The sequence below is a fragment of the Coenobita brevimanus genome, chromosome 113 (genome assembly GCF_032717465.1).
Source record: "Coenobita brevimanus isolate Jiangsu-jjx chromosome 113, ASM3271746v2, whole genome shotgun sequence".
Classification (NCBI taxonomy): domain Eukaryota; kingdom Metazoa; phylum Arthropoda; class Malacostraca; order Decapoda; family Coenobitidae; genus Coenobita; species Coenobita brevimanus.
In genome coordinates, this window is record NC_137066.1 from 13,980,574 (window position 1) to 13,999,149 (window position 18,576).

Genomic DNA, 18,576 nt, shown 5'->3' on the forward strand with positions numbered 1-18,576 from the left:
GACAATAAGAACCCTACATAAATTACAAAAACCTTACTAGACCTAAGAATTAACCTTATGCTACACAGTACAAGAAAAATGCAACAACAGTTATACTCAAATTACACACAGCTGCTAGATGGCTGGAGACTTCCTGAGCACTCACAATAATAACAACTGTACAGGGGAGGACAGAGATGTGAGCAAAATGAGGAGCAGATCTAAGTGGCAATTAATGTAGAGACTGAGCTCATTATATAAGGGCCAGCAGAGCTTGATACAACTTGTAAGAAGGACGCGCAAATGAAGCCATGGGGACAAAGAGTTGACAATCCCGCTCTGAACAACAGAAAGAACGACTTACTCTACTATAACGGTAGAAGGGGGGAGTGAGGTAGAACACGCTCGTGATCAAACAGGCAGCACACTGTACGTTAGAATTACACAAAGGATGATGAAATCATAGGCTATGTAACAACCCCTAGGACGATCTTTCCATACGTCTCGAGAGCCCTGTGTTGCGTCCCTTTTGGGTTGCGCATTTTTACCTAATTATTCTCCAACATTGACTATCTCAAGATTAGCCATTAACTCCAAGGGTATTAATTTCTCGATGGTTTTCATGCTGACCTTCCTTCTACATTTCATCTTGACAAGTCTCAGGACCCCTTCTGAATCTAGATGTGTGTAAACAGTATATATATATATATATATATATATATATATATATATATATATATATATATATATCATCATCCGAACCTCCCTTCCCACTCCAGGGCAGGATGAGGAGTAGCATTGTCCAGACATCCCAAATTTGCCCACTGCAATAGGCCATGCTTCCATTCACTCATCATTCAAACCCCCGGAATCCTGGCTCTATCGGATATGCCAAAAACATTCACCATGTTCTGTAGCTTCACATAAACATATCTGCTTGAGTCAATGCGGACATTGTCATGTTAAAAAAGGGTGCCAAATCCCTGATCATGCACTTCTCCTCACAACATTCATACAGCCAGCTCGATCTCTTGTCGGTTCCCTAGCCTCACCAACTTCCAAATCTCGCTTCCTCACACACTCATCTACCATATCTCTCCACCTTCTCCTTGGCCTACCTCGCCTCCTCCCTCCTTGAAATTCGCACAGATATACCTTTTTCACCATTCTACTGTTATCCATTCTTTCCATATGACCATACTGTGGCCACAAAGTATTGTACCTCACATTTCATCCACACATGTTGTTTCCTTCCTCGTGGTTTTTCCCTCATTTCACCATACACACGTGGTTTCCTTCCCTCATGGCTTTTTCCACACCTTGTTCTCAGAATCAGCATTGCTATTGGTGCCACTACCAATAGAAATCAATTTCTCTTCCCTCCTCACCTGTAGTGGTCCCTAACCCGATCAAATTTGAATATTCAGGTGACCTAGGCTTACTGGTGCTCCGCCCACCTCATTAGAGGGCTTAAAACCGAGCGGGCGACCTAGCTCTGGCCTTATTTCTGCAGTACTCTCAACTTCACCCCAGCTACTAACTCCTTGCTCTCCGTCTCTCCTGGTAAAATCTGGCCACGTGGTACAACTTTACATATATAATACACATAAACACATCAGCCCAGCACTCCCGCTTCTCACTAAATTCATTATTCATATTTGTAGTATGTAACTGTTTTATCCATGTAATTGATCCACACATCCTGTAATGTAATGACCTTGTACTATTTTGAAATCATGCATTAACTCTGTATTGTTGCAAGTCAATAATCACTCCCCTGTCTGTTTCTTCCTAGCACATTTGTGTTTATTTATCCTTACCATTTGCCTTGGTGTAGCCCCTAGTAAAAATAATCCCATAACTAAAATGCTGCAGTGGTGACCCTTACCTCATAACTCCGCCACAGTGGTGACTTCCCGGAGTGTATAAATTAACATGGAAACCTTACCACACATCCGTCAATCCCTTCCTACATTCACGTACAATATTAACACGTGGTTTACACAAGTTGATGTCGCGTGGCCTGACAATACCAGTGATGATGACAAATTCAGAGCAGTTGTCCACACTCTTCCAACTCAAGTAGCTGCCCTTGTTCAGGATGTACTTCTCAAACCACCTACAGGGCAAAAGTATAAAACCCTCAAGGAGAGTTTGTTGCAGGCTCTGGGCTAATCAAAGCAGGCACTGCTAATGGAGCTGGATGCAGTTCGCTCTCAACAGCAGCGCCCCTTGGACCTCCTTGCCCACATTCAAGCCACTCTCACGGCAGCTGGAGCGACCCTATCAGATGACCTCCTCTGGCACTGACTCCTCCAGCTCATGCCACCAGACTTCCGACTCCACCTAGCATCCCTGGCCCCTGGCACGTCTCTTGCTGGGTTCATCGAGAGGGCGGACATTCTACATGAAACTCAACAGCATTATGCCAACCACCCAGAAAGTGCACGCTCCTCTCTTTCCCCTGCCATAGCCCCCAGTGCTACCCCCAGTGAAACAGTGGTGTCAGTGAACAGTGTAGGTAACAAAAACGGTTCCATGTCAGGGCTGTGTACCTTGTTAACAAATTTAACAAATAGAATAGACAAGCTGGAAAGTAAAATAAATGGCTTCACCACTCAGACCCTCAGTTTAGGAAATCATTTCCCAGCCCCTCAGTGTTCCAACAGTGACCCCCAGTGAACCGTGGTCGTAATGTTAATCCCAAACAGCAAGGGACGATGTTGTGTTGAGTACATATCACAAATGCTTTGGCATGGAAGCCAGACAATGTGCACCACCCTGCATATTCATGGGAAACACATATGGTGGGAGAGTGTCCTAGTAGTGTTTCCCGCCACACACACCAAACCCCCCCTCAGGATTAGCACAGTCAAAGCCACGACACATTTCACTGGCTCCAGGGAACTACCATGGGTTAACCCGCCCCGTCCCAGAAACGTGAATTCACGTCCTCACATGATGTGCACTCATATCCCGGAGACATAAATTAACGCGGCAACATTGAAAGGTCCCTAATTTGCACAATTTTCAATTTAATTTGCACAATTTTCAATTTTTGCGAGTGATTTCTGGCACGTATACACGGGACATCTTCCTCTACAAGATGCCAGGCAGGAACAATGCCTTACCCAGCATGACCTCCTCCCCCCCCCTGCATGCCTTTTTCTCAGCAATTCACCTGTTATCAGTGACCTGGCCAGTAAAGCCATGTCATGCCACGGTACGAAATTCAGGGCCAGAGGATTCCCCAATCGATGACAATGTGGACAAACATTAGAGGAAGAAACAGTCAGAAATGATGATCAGGTAATGTGGCAAAAAAAGGTCAGGAATGGTGATGAGTTAGTGAGTGAAACAATGCTTATAATGCCTATATTACCGTTTGAAAACCAATATACTCACGTACTACATATAAATTCGTACCAAATAAATAAATAAATGCTGTTTATGAGTGGTGTGGAATAGTTATCCTCCTATAAACTCGTTTTCTTTGCAGCCAGCCTGATAGAAAACCCTGTAAGATAAGGAGGTACTCCTACCTGGATCGAGTATTTTAAACCTCAAGTGAGCAATTTCTCTATGAATTTTCGATGTTTCTCACCAAAAGCAGATGTTTGAGCCAAAAAAAAAAGGTCCAAAAATGTCGGGACTGGGGCGTACCATTGCCCAGAAAACGTCGGGATGGGGGGGGTTAACCCGCCCCATCCCGTCGATGTATGGGTACGTTGCAACGATTTGCATTTGCCAGTCTCGGCGACGTACCAGTACGTCGTGCAATTGCAAGGTCCTTAATTTGCACAATTTTCAATTTTCGCGCGTGATTTTTCGTATGTATACACGGGACACCTTCTTCTATTCTTCTACAAGATGCCAAGCAGGGACAATGCCTTACACCACATAACCTCCCCCTTCCCCCCCTCACGCCATTGTCTCGGCAATGGACCTGTTACCAGTGACCTGGCTAGGAAAGATATTCAGGGCCAGAGTGATTCTCCAATCGATGACAATGTGGAGGACAATGTTTACATAGCATTAGAAGAAGAAACAGCCAGAAACAATGATCAGGTAATGTGCCAAAAAAAGGTCAGGTATGGTGATTAGTTAGTGAGTGAAACAATGCTTATAATGCCTTTATTACTGCTTGAAAACTAATATACTCTCATACTACATATACATTCATACCAAGTAAATAAATAAATACTGTTTATGAGTGGATAAAATAGTTACCCTCCAATAGAACTCGTTTTCTTTGGTGCCAGCATGTTAGAAAACCCAGTCAGGTAAGGAGGAACTCCTACCTGGATTGGATATTTTAAACCACAGGTGAGCGATTTCTCTACGAATTTTCGATGTTTATCACCAAAAGCGAAGGTTTTAGCCAAAAAAAAAAATTCGAAAATACCTCGGGATTGGGGGATGTTGGAGGTGCAGAAAACCTCGGGACGTGACGGGTTAAAGACGCTATCTCAGGCACAAAATACCTTATTAACACTGGAGCTGCATTCATTATAGTCCCTCCTACCTCTGACCACAAAACGGCTCAGCAACCCACATTTGATCTGATAGCAGCAAACGGCATCCCCATAGCCACATACGGCACGGAACTCCGTCACATGGCAGTCGCCCAATCAGTGTCATTTACTCAGCCATTCCTCATCGTTCATGTTAATCAACGTATTATTGGTATCAATTTTCTGGAGGTATATGACTTGTTTATGGATACCAGAGAACGGAATCTATATCACAGACCCTCAAACTCATCCATCAAAGTAACCGGGTGTGCTGGTAATCCTCCACTCATTACACTCCTTCACCAGAAATCCTCATACGATTCCATACTACGCCAGTTTTCCCTCTTGACCTCTCACTCACCCTACAATGGCCGTACAGACCATGGAGTAGAGCACTGCATTATCACTTCCGGACCACCCTGTTTCGCCCATCCCAGACGCCTTGCCCCAGAACGTCGTCAGGCAGCGGAAAAGGAGTTTCAGGCAATGCTCAACGAGGGCATCATTTGGCCATCATGAAGCTGCTGGGCATCCCCCCTACACATGGTACCGAAGGCACAGCAGGGTGAGTGGGTATCTATCAGGGAACTGAATGCGATGACAGTTCCCGATAGGTACCCCATTCCCCACATCCAGGATTTCCACCACCAACTACATGGCCGTTGTGTATTTTCCAAGATTGATTTAGTCAGGGCATTCCACCGAATCTCTATGGTGGAGAAGGACATTCCCAAGATGGCAGTAACCACCCCCTTTGGCCTGTCTGAATACACAAATATGAATTTCGGTCTCAGAAATGCTGCACAAACGTTTCAGAGATTTATGGACCAGGTTGTCAGGGGGCTAGATTTCACCATGGCGTACATCGATGACATCCTTAATGCTTCTAATTCCCGTGAGCAGCGCAAAACATCCCCCCAAATGCTGTTCCAATGCCTGCAGGACAACAGGCTGCATGTGCACCCGGCGAAGTGTATCCTCGGTGCAAAACAAACTGGATTTCTTGGGTCACAGGTATCACGCCCCTCCCGTAGAAGGTGGACACCATTAAGGACTTTCCACGCCCGGCTACACCTCGCAGGCTAAGGGAGTTCTTGAGGATGGTCAGTTACTATCACAGGTTCCTGAGAAACGCCGCAGCCACACTAGCCCCCTTTAACAATCTCCTGAAGGGGACAAAAAAAGACATCCTCCAAGCCTCTTCAATGTACCGCACAGTCAGACCATGCCTTCACCACTCTCAAAAACCACATCTCCACTGCACCCTACCTAGCATACCCATCACCAGATGCCCCCATCACACTCATCACAAACACCTTTGCCGAAGCTGTGGGTGCAGTCCTACAACAACAAGTCAGTGGTGCATATGTGCCTGTTGCATTCTTCAGCCAGCACCTTAACTCTGCTCAGCGCAAATACAGTGCCTTCGACTGGGAGTTGCTGGCTATATATGAGGCAGTCAGACATTTCAGGCATCTTCTGGAAGGCAGAGAATTCACCATCTTCACTGACCATAAACCCCTTATTTACGCCATGGCTCAGAAAGGTGAAAATTGGTCTCCTCGGGTGGCAAGTCAGCTAGCCTTTGTTTTAGAGTTTTCCACCAACATGCAGTATATCAGTGGAGACCTGAACAAAGTCGAGGATGCCTTGTCCCATGGAGTTTCAGGTGTTGGCCCTACACTACCCCCGCTTGACCATGCAGCCTTGGCACGGGAGCAGGAGGACGATCAGGAACTCCAGGAATTGCTGCAAGCCACGACCTCACCAACTACAACAGTTTGATATCACCAGCACCCCGGAAACTCTGGTGTGACATATCCTGTGGGACAGCATGGCCCTACATTCCCCAACGATTCCAAAGGCAAGTCTTTAATCATCAACATGAGATGGCACACCCAGGCATTCACGGCATGCATAGCTTACTTAGCCGGCGAGTTGTATGGCCAGGGATGAGGCGTGACACCATTAACTGGGTCCAAGCATGAGTGGCTTGTCAGTCAGCAAAAGTGCATCGCCACACCAAGACACCACTTCAGCCACTGCCCACACCAACTCAACGTTTCCACACGATCCTCATTGACATCCTCGGCCCCCTCCGCGAATCTAGGGGTAACCGCTATATCTTAACGTGCATGGATAGAACGACGAGATGGGTTGAGGCCACGCCCATGCTGGACGCTACGACTGACCATGTGGCATATCACTTCCTGACATCCTGGGTCACTTGTTTTGGTGCCCCGCAGGTCGTCATCACAGACCAAGGCCCCCAATTCGAATCTCAGGCCTGACAGGACCTAATGGACTTCCTGGGTGCCAAGCGCCACAGAACCCCTGCATATCACCCTCAGGCAAAGGGAATGATTGAGCGCTGACATCGTTGCCTGAAGGAAGCAGTGAGGGCACTTCCCCACCCAGTGAATTGGGTGGCCACACTACCAATCCTCCTCCTAAACTTAAGGGTTATGGAGAAGGAGGACATCAGGAATTCCCCAGTGGAGCTAATGTATGGGGAAGACTTGAGGCTACTGGGGCAGTTCGACCCACAACCAGGCAAGTCGGCCCTGGTTTTCCTCCCAGAGCTTGATCAGGCAATGCAGGCACTACAACCAGTCCCTCCCTGATCTTGCCAGCACCAGACGACGTTCATCCCGCACTCCCTACCAGAAGCTGAACAGGTCTTTGTGTGGAGGGGTCAGCGCACATCACCACTCCAATACCCATACGAAGGCCCATACCCTGTGATCACAAACTCATACAAGACAGTCACAGTATACAAACATGGGAAACCATCCACAATCCCTGCAGACAGTCAAACCGGCCACACCACAAACCCAGTCATAGACAACACCCCACACGTCATCCCCCAACCTTGCCAGCCCACCAACAACACGCCCACAACCAACACCTCATATCCCAGCACCAACTGTTATAAAAATATCAGAACCCATGCCAAAACTATTATCAATCTTTCTAAATCAAACTTTCTACATAGACAAGCTAACAAACTACTAAACAATCCAAATGATAACAAAATATTCTGGTCAACCTTTAATTCATTTAAAACTAACTTCACTACCACCTCTTCCATTCCACCGTTACAGTTCCCCAATGGAAATCTAGTAAGTGACCCATGCGGAAAAGCCAACCTTCTTGTTGACATTTTTTCAATAAACTCAACCCTAATTTCAGAAAATCATAATATTCATGTACTTGATTTTGATTCCCCTCAAATATCTCTTTTCATGATTCACACCAGATATGTACAAGCCGTATTACAGAATCTATCAGCAGACAAAGCCACTGGTCCAAATGAAATTCCTTCAATAGTACTTAAAAATTGCTCCTCAGTGTTGGCTCCTGTATTAGCAAAATTTTTCCGCTTATGCATCCGTACCTCAATTTTTCCAGCCCCTTGGAAAGAAGCAAATATCCATCCTATTCCTAAAAAGGGGGCAACTTCTGATCCATCAAACTATAGACCAATTGCAATAACTTCCCTTCTCGGTAAAGTTTTTGAGACACTAATTAACAAACACATAGTCAAGCATCTAGAAATCAATAAATTGATCAATGATCGGCAGTATGGATTTAGAGAGGAAATTCAACTGTAGATATTCTTTCCCTTCTTATCCATCAGATTAACAAAACAACAGACCAACATGGTGAAACACACGCAGTAGCATTTGATATTTCTAAAGCATTTGACAGAGTATGGCACCAGGCCATATTGTCTAAGATTCTACACTATGGCCTTGCATCACTGGTTCCTCTAATTTCTTCTTACCTTCATAGTAGAAAAATACGGGTCATGGTAGGTGGAATTTATTATTTTCATTCCATAAATGCTGGCGTACCTCAGGGATCAGTTTTGGCGCCACCCTCTTTCTCATTCATATAAATGACCTCCTATACTGTTCACCACTGTGGAGTGGATGTGGAGCGGTTGCATTGAGGCAGTTGGGCAAAATTCAAAATAAAGCCATTAGATTAATCAATAATCCTGGCATAACGCAGGACCTTCCTCCATTATCAGTACGAAGAGATGTTGCTTCTTTAGCACTATTTTCTCGATATTTTTACCTTAAGTGCTCTAACGAACTGGCTTCAATTGTGCCTCCTCTTCACATTTTCTCCCGAAATACTCGGGCAGCTGGGAGTGCCCATGAACTCACACTCTCCCCCCCACAATGCAGAACCTCTGCTTATCAAAATTTATTTATTCCCAGAACTACTACTCTCTGGAATTCACTTCCTGGGAGTTGCTTCCCACGTACATTTAATCCTCTCGATTTTAAATCCAATTGTTATAAGTATTTTATGAATGGAGGATGCCTTTAGGCACATGGACTGATTTTTTTCCCTTTGTTTTTCCTTCCTCCATTCATTATAAAAAATAAAAAAAACACCTATGTGCACCAACCCCCCCCCCCCACACACACACCATCCCCTTTGTCAAATCGTACCCTCCGCTACCTGTCATCAACACACCCCGACTCAGGCAACATGCAGACAAGCAAACCTCTCCCACTGATGAAAAACACTCCCTCACCACCACCCATAATACTGTACACAAACCCGACCTCCAGCACTAACCCTACCATCTCTCAACCCGTCCTTACACCTCATCCACCCTCGCCATCAACCTCACACAATCCTATCTCTCACCTTACTCCCCTACCCACCACCCCTCAATCCATCCTTACACCTCATCCACCCTCTCCATCAACCTCACACGATCCTACCTCTCACCTTACTCCCCTACCCACCACCCCTCAACCCGTAACCCACCCTCTCCGTCAACCACAGGCGATCCTACCCCACACTCTTTCCCCCCAGTGCCCCCCTCCCCCTGTCAATATCCCTCATCCATCAACACCAGTCGTTCCCGTAATCCCTCCACCAATAACCACAACCCTACAAACTACATCAATAACTACCACATTTACCTACACTCAATTGGGCCGTCTCAGCAAACCACCATAATTTTACACTCCAGCATAATCTGATACCAAAAAGCTAGACACTCCATGTCATCACACCTACGTTGCATTTGTATGGTACTGAAATGTTTTTTGTTTGTGCTACCGTACCTTATATAAGAGCTCAATTGTAAAGGAGGGCATAACTCTCTCATTTGTTCGTTCATCATAACTAAATAAATTTTCATACAGAACGTTATTCCCGGCTACTATTGCTTAGTTTATAGTCATGGCTCCCCCCCATTTAATACGTTACTCCATCACACATAGCCATGGAATGGACTTGTCATTAGAAACTCTCCTTCTATCACAATTACTATTTGTAATTACCACATCCAAATCACTTTCAAGCATTCGCTCACTTTGAAAGCAGTGTGTGTGTGTATATATATATATATATATATATATATATATATATATATATATATATATATATATATATATATATATATATATGTATATATATATATATATATATATATATATATATATATATATATATATATATATATATATATATATATATATTGTGTACCTTGTACCCTAATCATATTTTCTCTCTCTCTCTTTTCTCCCTGTTTTATTGCCATAAAACGGAGGGGGGGGGGAGAGGGAGTGCTATGGCGTATATTACATCACAAAGTATTGTACCTCACATTTCATCTACACACGTGGTTCCTTCCCTCGTGCTTTTTCCCTCATTTCACCATACACACGTGGTTTCCTTCCCTCATGGCTTTTTCCACATCTCGTTCTCGGAATCAGCGTCGCCCTTGGTGGCGCAACGAATAGAATTCAATTTCTTTTCCCTCCTCACCTGTAGTGGTGCCTAAACCAATCAAATTTGAATATTCAGGCGACCTAGGCTTACCAGTGCTCCGCCCACCTCATTAGGGGGCTTGAAACCGAGTGGGCGACCTAGCTCCAACCTTCTTTCTACTCTCAACTTCACCCCAGCTACTACCTCCTTGCTCTCCGTCTCTCCTGGTAAAATCTGGCCACGTGGTACAACTTTACATATACAATACACATAAACACATCAGCCCAGCACTCCCGTTTCTCACATCCTGTCATGTAATAAACTTGTACTATTTTGAAATCATGCAGTAACTCTGTATTGTTCCAAGTCAATAATCACTCCCCTGTCTGTTTCTTCCCAGCACGTTTGTGTTTATCTATCCTTACCATTTGCCTTCGTGTAGCCCGTAGTAAATATAATCCCATAACTAAAACGCTACAGTGGTGATGCTAACCTCATAACTCCGCCACAATACCATCTCAGTACACTCTCTTCGATTCTGGTCTCCACCGACTTCCTAACTCCACATCTTTCATGAATCACATTACTTCATATCCTATTCACCCTCTGTACTCCACATACATTCCTCAGCAGTCCCATCTCCACTGCTCTTACTCCTGACTTTTCATATTCCTGCCACAGCATAGTCTCACATCCATATGTTAAAGCTGGCACTAACACTCCTTCATGTAAGCCTCGTGCAGCTGCAACACTCAAGCTTCTGTTTCTTATCAGTGCATTCGTTGCACCAGCTACTTTTCTTCCTTGTGTCACTCTACTATCAACCTCTTTTGCACATTTTCCTCTCTTTTTTATCACTGTTCCCAGATATTTGAACTCTCTCACCAGTTCCAGTCTCTCTCCATTCACTGTAACATTGCACTGGGAGTCACCTTCTGTCTCGATAACGATCACTGTACTATTTTCCACATTTACATTCAAGACACAATGCTCACAACCATCAGCAAAACTCTGCTCTAACCTACCAAGTTCTTGTCCGGTACTTGCAAGCAGTACTGCATCATCAGCATGTAACAAATTTGAGATATTCCATTGATCACCATTCATTACCAACGCCATCCCTCTCTCCATTACTCGTGTTTTTATTTCTCTCATCACCCCATCTATATATATATATATACTGAATAATCATTGGGACATCACACAACCTTGTCGCACACCCACACCGATCGTGAACCATTCACTTAGATACCCATTTACCCTTACACATGTTTCACTACAATCATAAAAACTCTTGACAGCACCAAGTAGCTTACCATCTACACCATACATGCGCAAAACTTTGCACAGTCCTTCTGTGTCCACTTTGTTGTATGCTTTTTCCAGATTCATGAACGCCATAAACACCTTATGGCCCTTCTCACAAACCTTCTGTACTATTTGTTTCATTGCAAATATTTAATCCATACATCCTCTGCCACTCCTAAAGCCACCCTGTTCATCACACACTAGGACTTCTGATATCACTTTACTCTCTTTATAATAATTCTTCCACATACCTTCCCTACCACACTTAGTATACTTATGTCACGATAATTCTTGCACTCACTTAGCTCACCTTTTTTTTTTTTTTTTGTACAAGGGTAGAATCACAACCTTTTTCCACTCTGCAAGCACAGTTTCATTCATCCATGCCATCTTACATATCTCCAATAAGCACTCCATTCCACTCTCTCACTACACTTATGCATCTCTGCATACACCTCATCAACCCCAGCTGCTTTCCCATTTTTCAGCTACAGCACTCTTCACTTGTGCGAGTGTCACGTCTCCTGGCACTGCTTTCCTTCTCTGCACACCCCCAAAACCAATCATGTTTACAGTTGCTGAGCTTTCTCTATTCCCGTTCATCAGGCTTTCAAAATATTCTTTCCATCTGGTCCTTACTTCATCCCCATGGGATGATAATGTACCACCTACATCTTTCACACAATCACATTTCTTTCTGCTTTTACTTCTACATTTCCACACCTCTTTACAAAATAACTTCCTATTTTCAGAGTAGGTCGCATTCATTTTTCTTCCTAGATCATCATGTACTTCCTTCTTTTTCCTCTTCACTAGTCTCTTAACTTGCTTCTTGCTCTCAGTATATTCATTTCTTATTTCAACTGAATCCCTGTCCTGCAACCACTTTAGCCACTTCCTCCTCTTTTCCTCTACCATTTTCTAAATCTCCTCATCGCACCATGCCGTACATTTCTTCTTTGTTGTTACTCTTGCCACACCACACACCGCTTTAGCATTCCTAACTAAGCACTCCCTATATGCATTCCACAGGCTGTTCAGATATATTTCATTCCAATTCATTGATTCTAACTCCTCTTTGGTCCTGTAATCATCTGCCCTTTCTTTGATCCTCAGCTTCTCAATTTTCAGTCTTTCTCCCTGACTGCTCCTCTCTCTCCTGATCCACTTCACTCCTCTCACTTTGATCTTGCATACCACAGTCATATGATCTGACAGGCCTTTACATCGTCCTCTCACAGCCTTCGTATCAGCAACCATTCCCATCATCAACCTCTCTACGAGCACCTAATCAATAAGGCTTCTTTCAACACAATCCCCGTTCCTTCTGTACCATGTATATTTATGTGCATCTTTGTGTTTGAAATACGAATTACAAATGCACAACGTCCTCTCCTGACACATATCCTTTAGTTGCTTCCCATTATCGTTTTCTCCTGGTACTCCATAACAACCCATTATGTCATCCTCAGGACCAGTACCTACTCTTCCATTCATATCCCCAATTATGATCATTTCATAGCTCCTGGACATTTCTCCCACTACTTCATCCAGCTCATCCCAAAACGTGTCTTTCTCTCACTCTTCTCGTCAAACGTGCATATGCTATGATTGCTGCCACTTTCAACTTCCAGCTGACACACACACACACACACACACACACACACATATATATATATATATATATATATATATATATATATATATATATATATATATATATATATATATATATCAGACGAAGGCCAGACATGAGGTGGAGGAATGAGTTAAAGAATTTTGCAGGGAGAACGTGGCAAAGATTGGCTCAGGCAAGGAATTCGTGGAGAAGGTTGGGGAAGGTCTTTGTTCAGCAGTGGACTTGTAATGGCTGATGATGATGATGATGAGGAGGAGATATATATATATATATATATATATATATATATATATATATATATATATATATATATATATATATATATATAGATAGATAGATAGATAGATTTAGGCAGATAGATACAGGTATAAATATAATTATAATTCTGCTCAAAAATTTCTTCTTTTAATCTATTGCCCAACGCTTTCTTCTTTTAATTTTCACAGCGTAAATGCTTGAATATTTAATGCATGAGATTGCTCTAGGCGAGTAGGCAATAAATCTCTCAGGGCGGTGGGGGGGGAGGGAGAGAGAGAGAGAGAGAGAGAGAGAGCACACACACACACACACACACACACACACACACACACACGCTGTCGTGTTCAAACGTTCGGGAGATCGATACTATGTGTAGTCGAGACCAGTTATGTAACTCTTTTCAATATGGCATTGATGCTGGAAAGTGATGCCCCTATGTGGTGGCACTGATTTAAGCATTCGGCTCCACTGCTCGATTACACAAACGTTCCTCAACACTCTTCCTATCCTCTAAAAGGAGGATGGTGGACCGCCGGAGAAGGGTAACATCAACCTGCAGTTAACTGAGTTCACATTCAGATAAGCCTTGTGTTGCAAATTCTACTACTGTTATGCGATTTACGCATTACAAAATGTTCATACTATTCTTGGAAGATTTTATTCTTCTCACCGATTATCTCTCTTATTGGAAGGGTGACTAGATTTTGCACTACAAGTGTATCTTCTGTAGGCAGCATGGATACTATAAAATTACGTAATAATAGTGAACGAGTTGAATAAACAAACACACACGCTAATATATATATATATATATATATATATATATATATATATATATATATATATATATATATATATATATATATATATATATATATTGTTACATAGCCTATAATTTCATCATCCTTTGTATAATTCTAACGTACAGTGTGCTGCAGGTTTGATCACGATTCGCCTCGTGGCTTCCATAGTGACTGGACTTGCGTTTTCTGCCTCATTCCCCACTTCTCCCAAATGTAGTAGAGTAAGTCGTTCTTTCTGTTGTTCAGAGCAGGAGTGTCAACTCTTTGTCCCCTATGGCTTCATTTGCGCGTCCTTCTTACAAGTTGTATCAAGCTCTGCCGGCCCCTATATAATGAGCTCAGTCTCTGCATTAATTGCCACTTAGATCTACTCCTCATTTTGTTCACATCTCTGTCCTTCCCTGTACAGTTGTTATTATTTTTGTGAGTGCTCAGGAAGTCTCCAACCATCTAGCAGCTGTGTAACTTGAGTATAAGTGTTATTACATTTTTTCTTGTACTGTATAGCATAAGGTGTTGGTTCGTGGGCCTGGTGAGGTTTTTGTGATTAGTGTGGGGTTTTTACTGTCAGCCAGTATTAATAATATTTTGTATCTGTAATAATATATCTTGCATTAACTGAGCATTATCCGGTTTTCTCATTTTATCAGGGCTGACATAGATAAATTTACTCTTGCTAATTTCGTGTTAATAGAGGCTGTTGCAGTTAACCATATATTTAACCTGTTTTTTGCCATTACATTATCCTTAAGAGTCCTGAATGTTTAGTTGTTAGTTTGAGCATTAATCTTTAACTTGTAATTCTACCTAACTCTTTTGTTTTGAACCTGGAACTTTGCGGGACAGTAGTGATTTTTAGTATCCTCACTTGAAGTTTTCATTATCTCTCTCTGTTCCGTAACATAAATTTGGCGACCTCTTATCAGGATATTCAGGATATTATCATAAGGATATTGCTTGATATTTTGTGACTGTGATTTATTCATGATGTCTACTATTACTACGCTTGATGAAGCCAAAGATTTTTTGTCAAATGTGCAAACAGTGTGTGATGTAGAAAACAGAACAAAGAATGAACTTAAGCTTGTTGCTCAACAATTGGGAATTGCTGTTCGCTCTCATCAGTCTAAAGATCAAATTGTTGACATGATTAATAAAAGCTTGTTTAATGTAACTCCTCCAGATGAGCAAATGCAGATTGAAATAGCTAAGTTACAGCTAGCCCTGCGGGAGGCTTGTGCTAAGGAGGCTGAATCTCAGGCTCGTATTCAGGAGGCACAGGCACAAATTGAAAATGCTAGGATTCAGGCAGACCACGAGTATCGCATGAAACAAAATGAAACTGGATCATCTAGCCCTGATAATTTTGATGTGGCTAAAAATGTTAAACTTGTCCCTCCTTTTAATGAATCTGATTTAACAAAGTATTTTCAGTTGTTTGAGAAGGAAGCTACAGGTTTTAATTGGCCCAAAAAGTATTGGCCAGTACTCCTACAGAGTGTTCTCACCGTTAAAGCTCAAGTAACTTATGCATCTATGCCTCAGGATCAATCTGATAATTATGATGTAGTTAAGAGCTTGATTCTTAAGGCCCATAAGCTTGTTCCTGAAGCCTATAGAGTAAAATTTAGGACAACTTACAAGCAAGATAAGCAATCCCATGTTGAGTATGCAAAAATCAAAGAAGATCTGTTAGAGCAGTGGTTATATTCTAAGAATGTAAATTCTGATTTTGATAAATTTAAGCAGATGATTTTGCTGGAGGACTTCAAAAGGTGTATTAATAAAGATGTAAGCCTATATCTTGATGAGAAAAGAATAGATAATTTGTCTGATGCTGCAGTTTTAGCTGATGAATATGTTCTCACTCACAAGAGATATTCTAAAGAAAAAAGGAAAGCTGAGAGTAAGTACGGTGCCTCTACTCAGAGTACAGGTAACAGGAAAGAGAATAAAGATGATGTTTCTCAGGAAGTAAATACCAGCTCCACCTCTAGATTTCAGAAAAGTAAATGTACTTATTGTAGTAAGCTTGGTCATGCTACGGAGAAGTGTTTCAGGAGACAGCGTGATGTGAACAAAAAGGAGTCTTTAAATATTCAGTCAATTGGTCTAGTGTCCACCCTTGATTGTTCCCAGAATTCTTTAACCGAGTTAACTGAACCTGCTTTGAGGGGTAAATTAAATTCTCATGATGAAGCTCCTCTTTTGAGCAGTAACGTGGGTGACACTCTCAAGAGTTCATGTGCTAATTTCCTGTCTGATGGTTTTGTCAGTCCTCTGGACAGTAATGACAGGAAATCAGTTAAAATATATCGTGATACAGGTGCTTGCCAATCCCTTATGCTGACCAGTGTTCTAGGCTCTAATGTTAATTCCTCTGATGAAACTGTAATCTTACAAGGTGTAGGGAATAATTACTTCTCTGTCCCTAAGTGCAGAGTGAATTTAGAGTCTGGTTTTGTTAATGGTTCCGTTATGGTTGGGTTGGTTGAGACACTCCCAATGTCAGGTGTAACTTTCTTACTTGGAAATGATATTGGTGGAAGTCAAGTGTGTCCAGCTCCTCAGTTGTCTGGTGGACCAGTGACTGCGACCCAGGATTGTGATATCCTTGATGTGTTCTCTGCATGTGCTGTCACTAGGGCTAAGTCTAAAATTACTGGTGATTTAGAGGATAATGATGATGATGATGTTATCCTAGCTAACACTTTTCTTGCTAATTTGGACCACTCACCAGATGAGGCAGTACCCCGTAGTATTGATAATTTGTCTCGTCAAGAGTTGGTTGAGTTGCAGGTTGCTGACCCTGAGTTGAATGGTCTAGCTAACTCTGCTTGCTGTGAGGAAGAGTCAGCTGGTGCTTCTCCTTGTTATTATATAAAGTCAGGAGTACTTATGAGAAAGTGGAGACCCCCAACAGCATCAGCCGACTGTGAATGGGAGGTTGTACATCAAGTTGTCATCCCTCGTGTTTGTAGGCAGGATATCATTAGAGTGGCTCATGATTCCAGTTTGGCAGGACACCTTGGAGTGAGGAAGACTGTGGCACGCATTTTGAAACACTTCTATTGGCCAGGTATCTTCAGAGATGTTTCCTGGTATTGTAAGTCTTGTCACACCTGTCAAGTTATGGGGAAGTGTAATCAGTCCGAAAAGGTTGCACCTCTAGTTCCCATTCCTCCTTTTGAGGCGCCATTCACCCGTGTGTTGGTGGATATTGTGGGCCCTCTTCCTAAGACTTCTTCAGGATTTTCTTATGTGTTGACCCTGATTGATATGGCTACTCGTTATCCTGAAGCCATTCCACTTAGAAATATCTCAGCAAAGAACGTGGTTAAGGAAATGCTAGGGTTCTTCACAAAATTTGGTATGCCCAGGGCGGTACAGTCAGACCGGGGAAGTAATTCCATGTCAAATGTTTTCAAGCAGTCTCTGAAAGAGCTGGGTATCACCCAGATCACGTCTTCAGCTTACCATCCCCAGACCCAAGGAGCGTTGGAGAGATATCATCAAACACTCAAATCGATGCTCAGGAAATACTGTTTGGAACATCAGAAAGACTGGGATAAAGGTCTTCCATTCGTTGTATTTGCCACAAGAGAATCTCCAAATGAATCACTGGGCTTCTCATCCTTTGAACTACTGTTTGGCCATGAAGTAAGAGTACCCCTTAAGCTACTCAAGGAATGCTGGCTGTCAGAGGAAGATGACGTCAAACTGCTGGAGTATGTGATGAAGTTCAAAGAACGGCTGTCCACTGCTTTACAGCTGGCGAGAGAGAATTTAGGAGCTGCTCAGGAGAAGATGAAGACTTGGTATGATAAGAAGTCCAGGTTACGCCACTTTCAGCCAGGAGATCAGGTTTTGATTCTGCTACCGGTGCATGGGCAACCTATTCAAGCCAAGTTTAGTGGCCCTTATTTCGTGGAGAAGAAACTCAGTGATGTCAACTATGTCATCGCCACAACAGATCGTAGAAAGAACAAGCAACTTTGTCACATCAACATGCTAAAGTTATATCACAGGCGGGACGAAAATAACCTAGTCTGCACTGTAGCTGTTCCATCCGAGTCTGGAAGTGAAGTTCTCCCATGCAGCATGAGCCTGAGTGATAGTTTGGGGAAGAATCCTGATATCATGAATGATCTCCAGACTAAGCTTTCTCATCTACCTCCCGAGGAAAGGCAGGAGTTTTCGGCATTACTGCAGGAGTACCCACAAGTGTTCCGTGCCACTCCAGGAAAAAACACTGTGTTGATGCATGATGTCGATGTTGGAGACGCAAAGCCAATTAAACTGCCTCCTTACCGTGTGAACCCAGTGAATGTTC

General features: G+C 42.9%; 2 protein-coding genes across 2 annotated transcripts in view; both read left to right on the top strand.

The window, feature by feature from the left end:
- The first annotated feature begins 2,301 nt into the window (after nt 1-2,301).
- Nucleotides 2,302-5,012, top strand: LOC145418264 (uncharacterized). The gene is made up of 2 exons (XM_080286708.1): nt 2,302-2,500; nt 4,495-5,012. Exons 1-2 carry the CDS (start codon nt 2,302-2,304, stop codon nt 5,010-5,012), a joined length of 717 nt encoding a protein of 238 aa, XP_080142834.1.
- A 1,946-nt stretch (nt 5,013-6,958) lies between these two features.
- LOC145418265 (uncharacterized) overlaps nt 6,959-18,576 on the top strand; it is a 35,572-nt gene continuing 23,954 nt past the window's right edge. The window contains exon 1 of the mRNA XM_080286709.1: nt 6,959-7,084. Within this exon, the coding sequence (XP_080142835.1) occupies nt 6,959-7,084 (126 nt within the window). The remainder of the gene's footprint in view (nt 7,085-18,576) is intronic.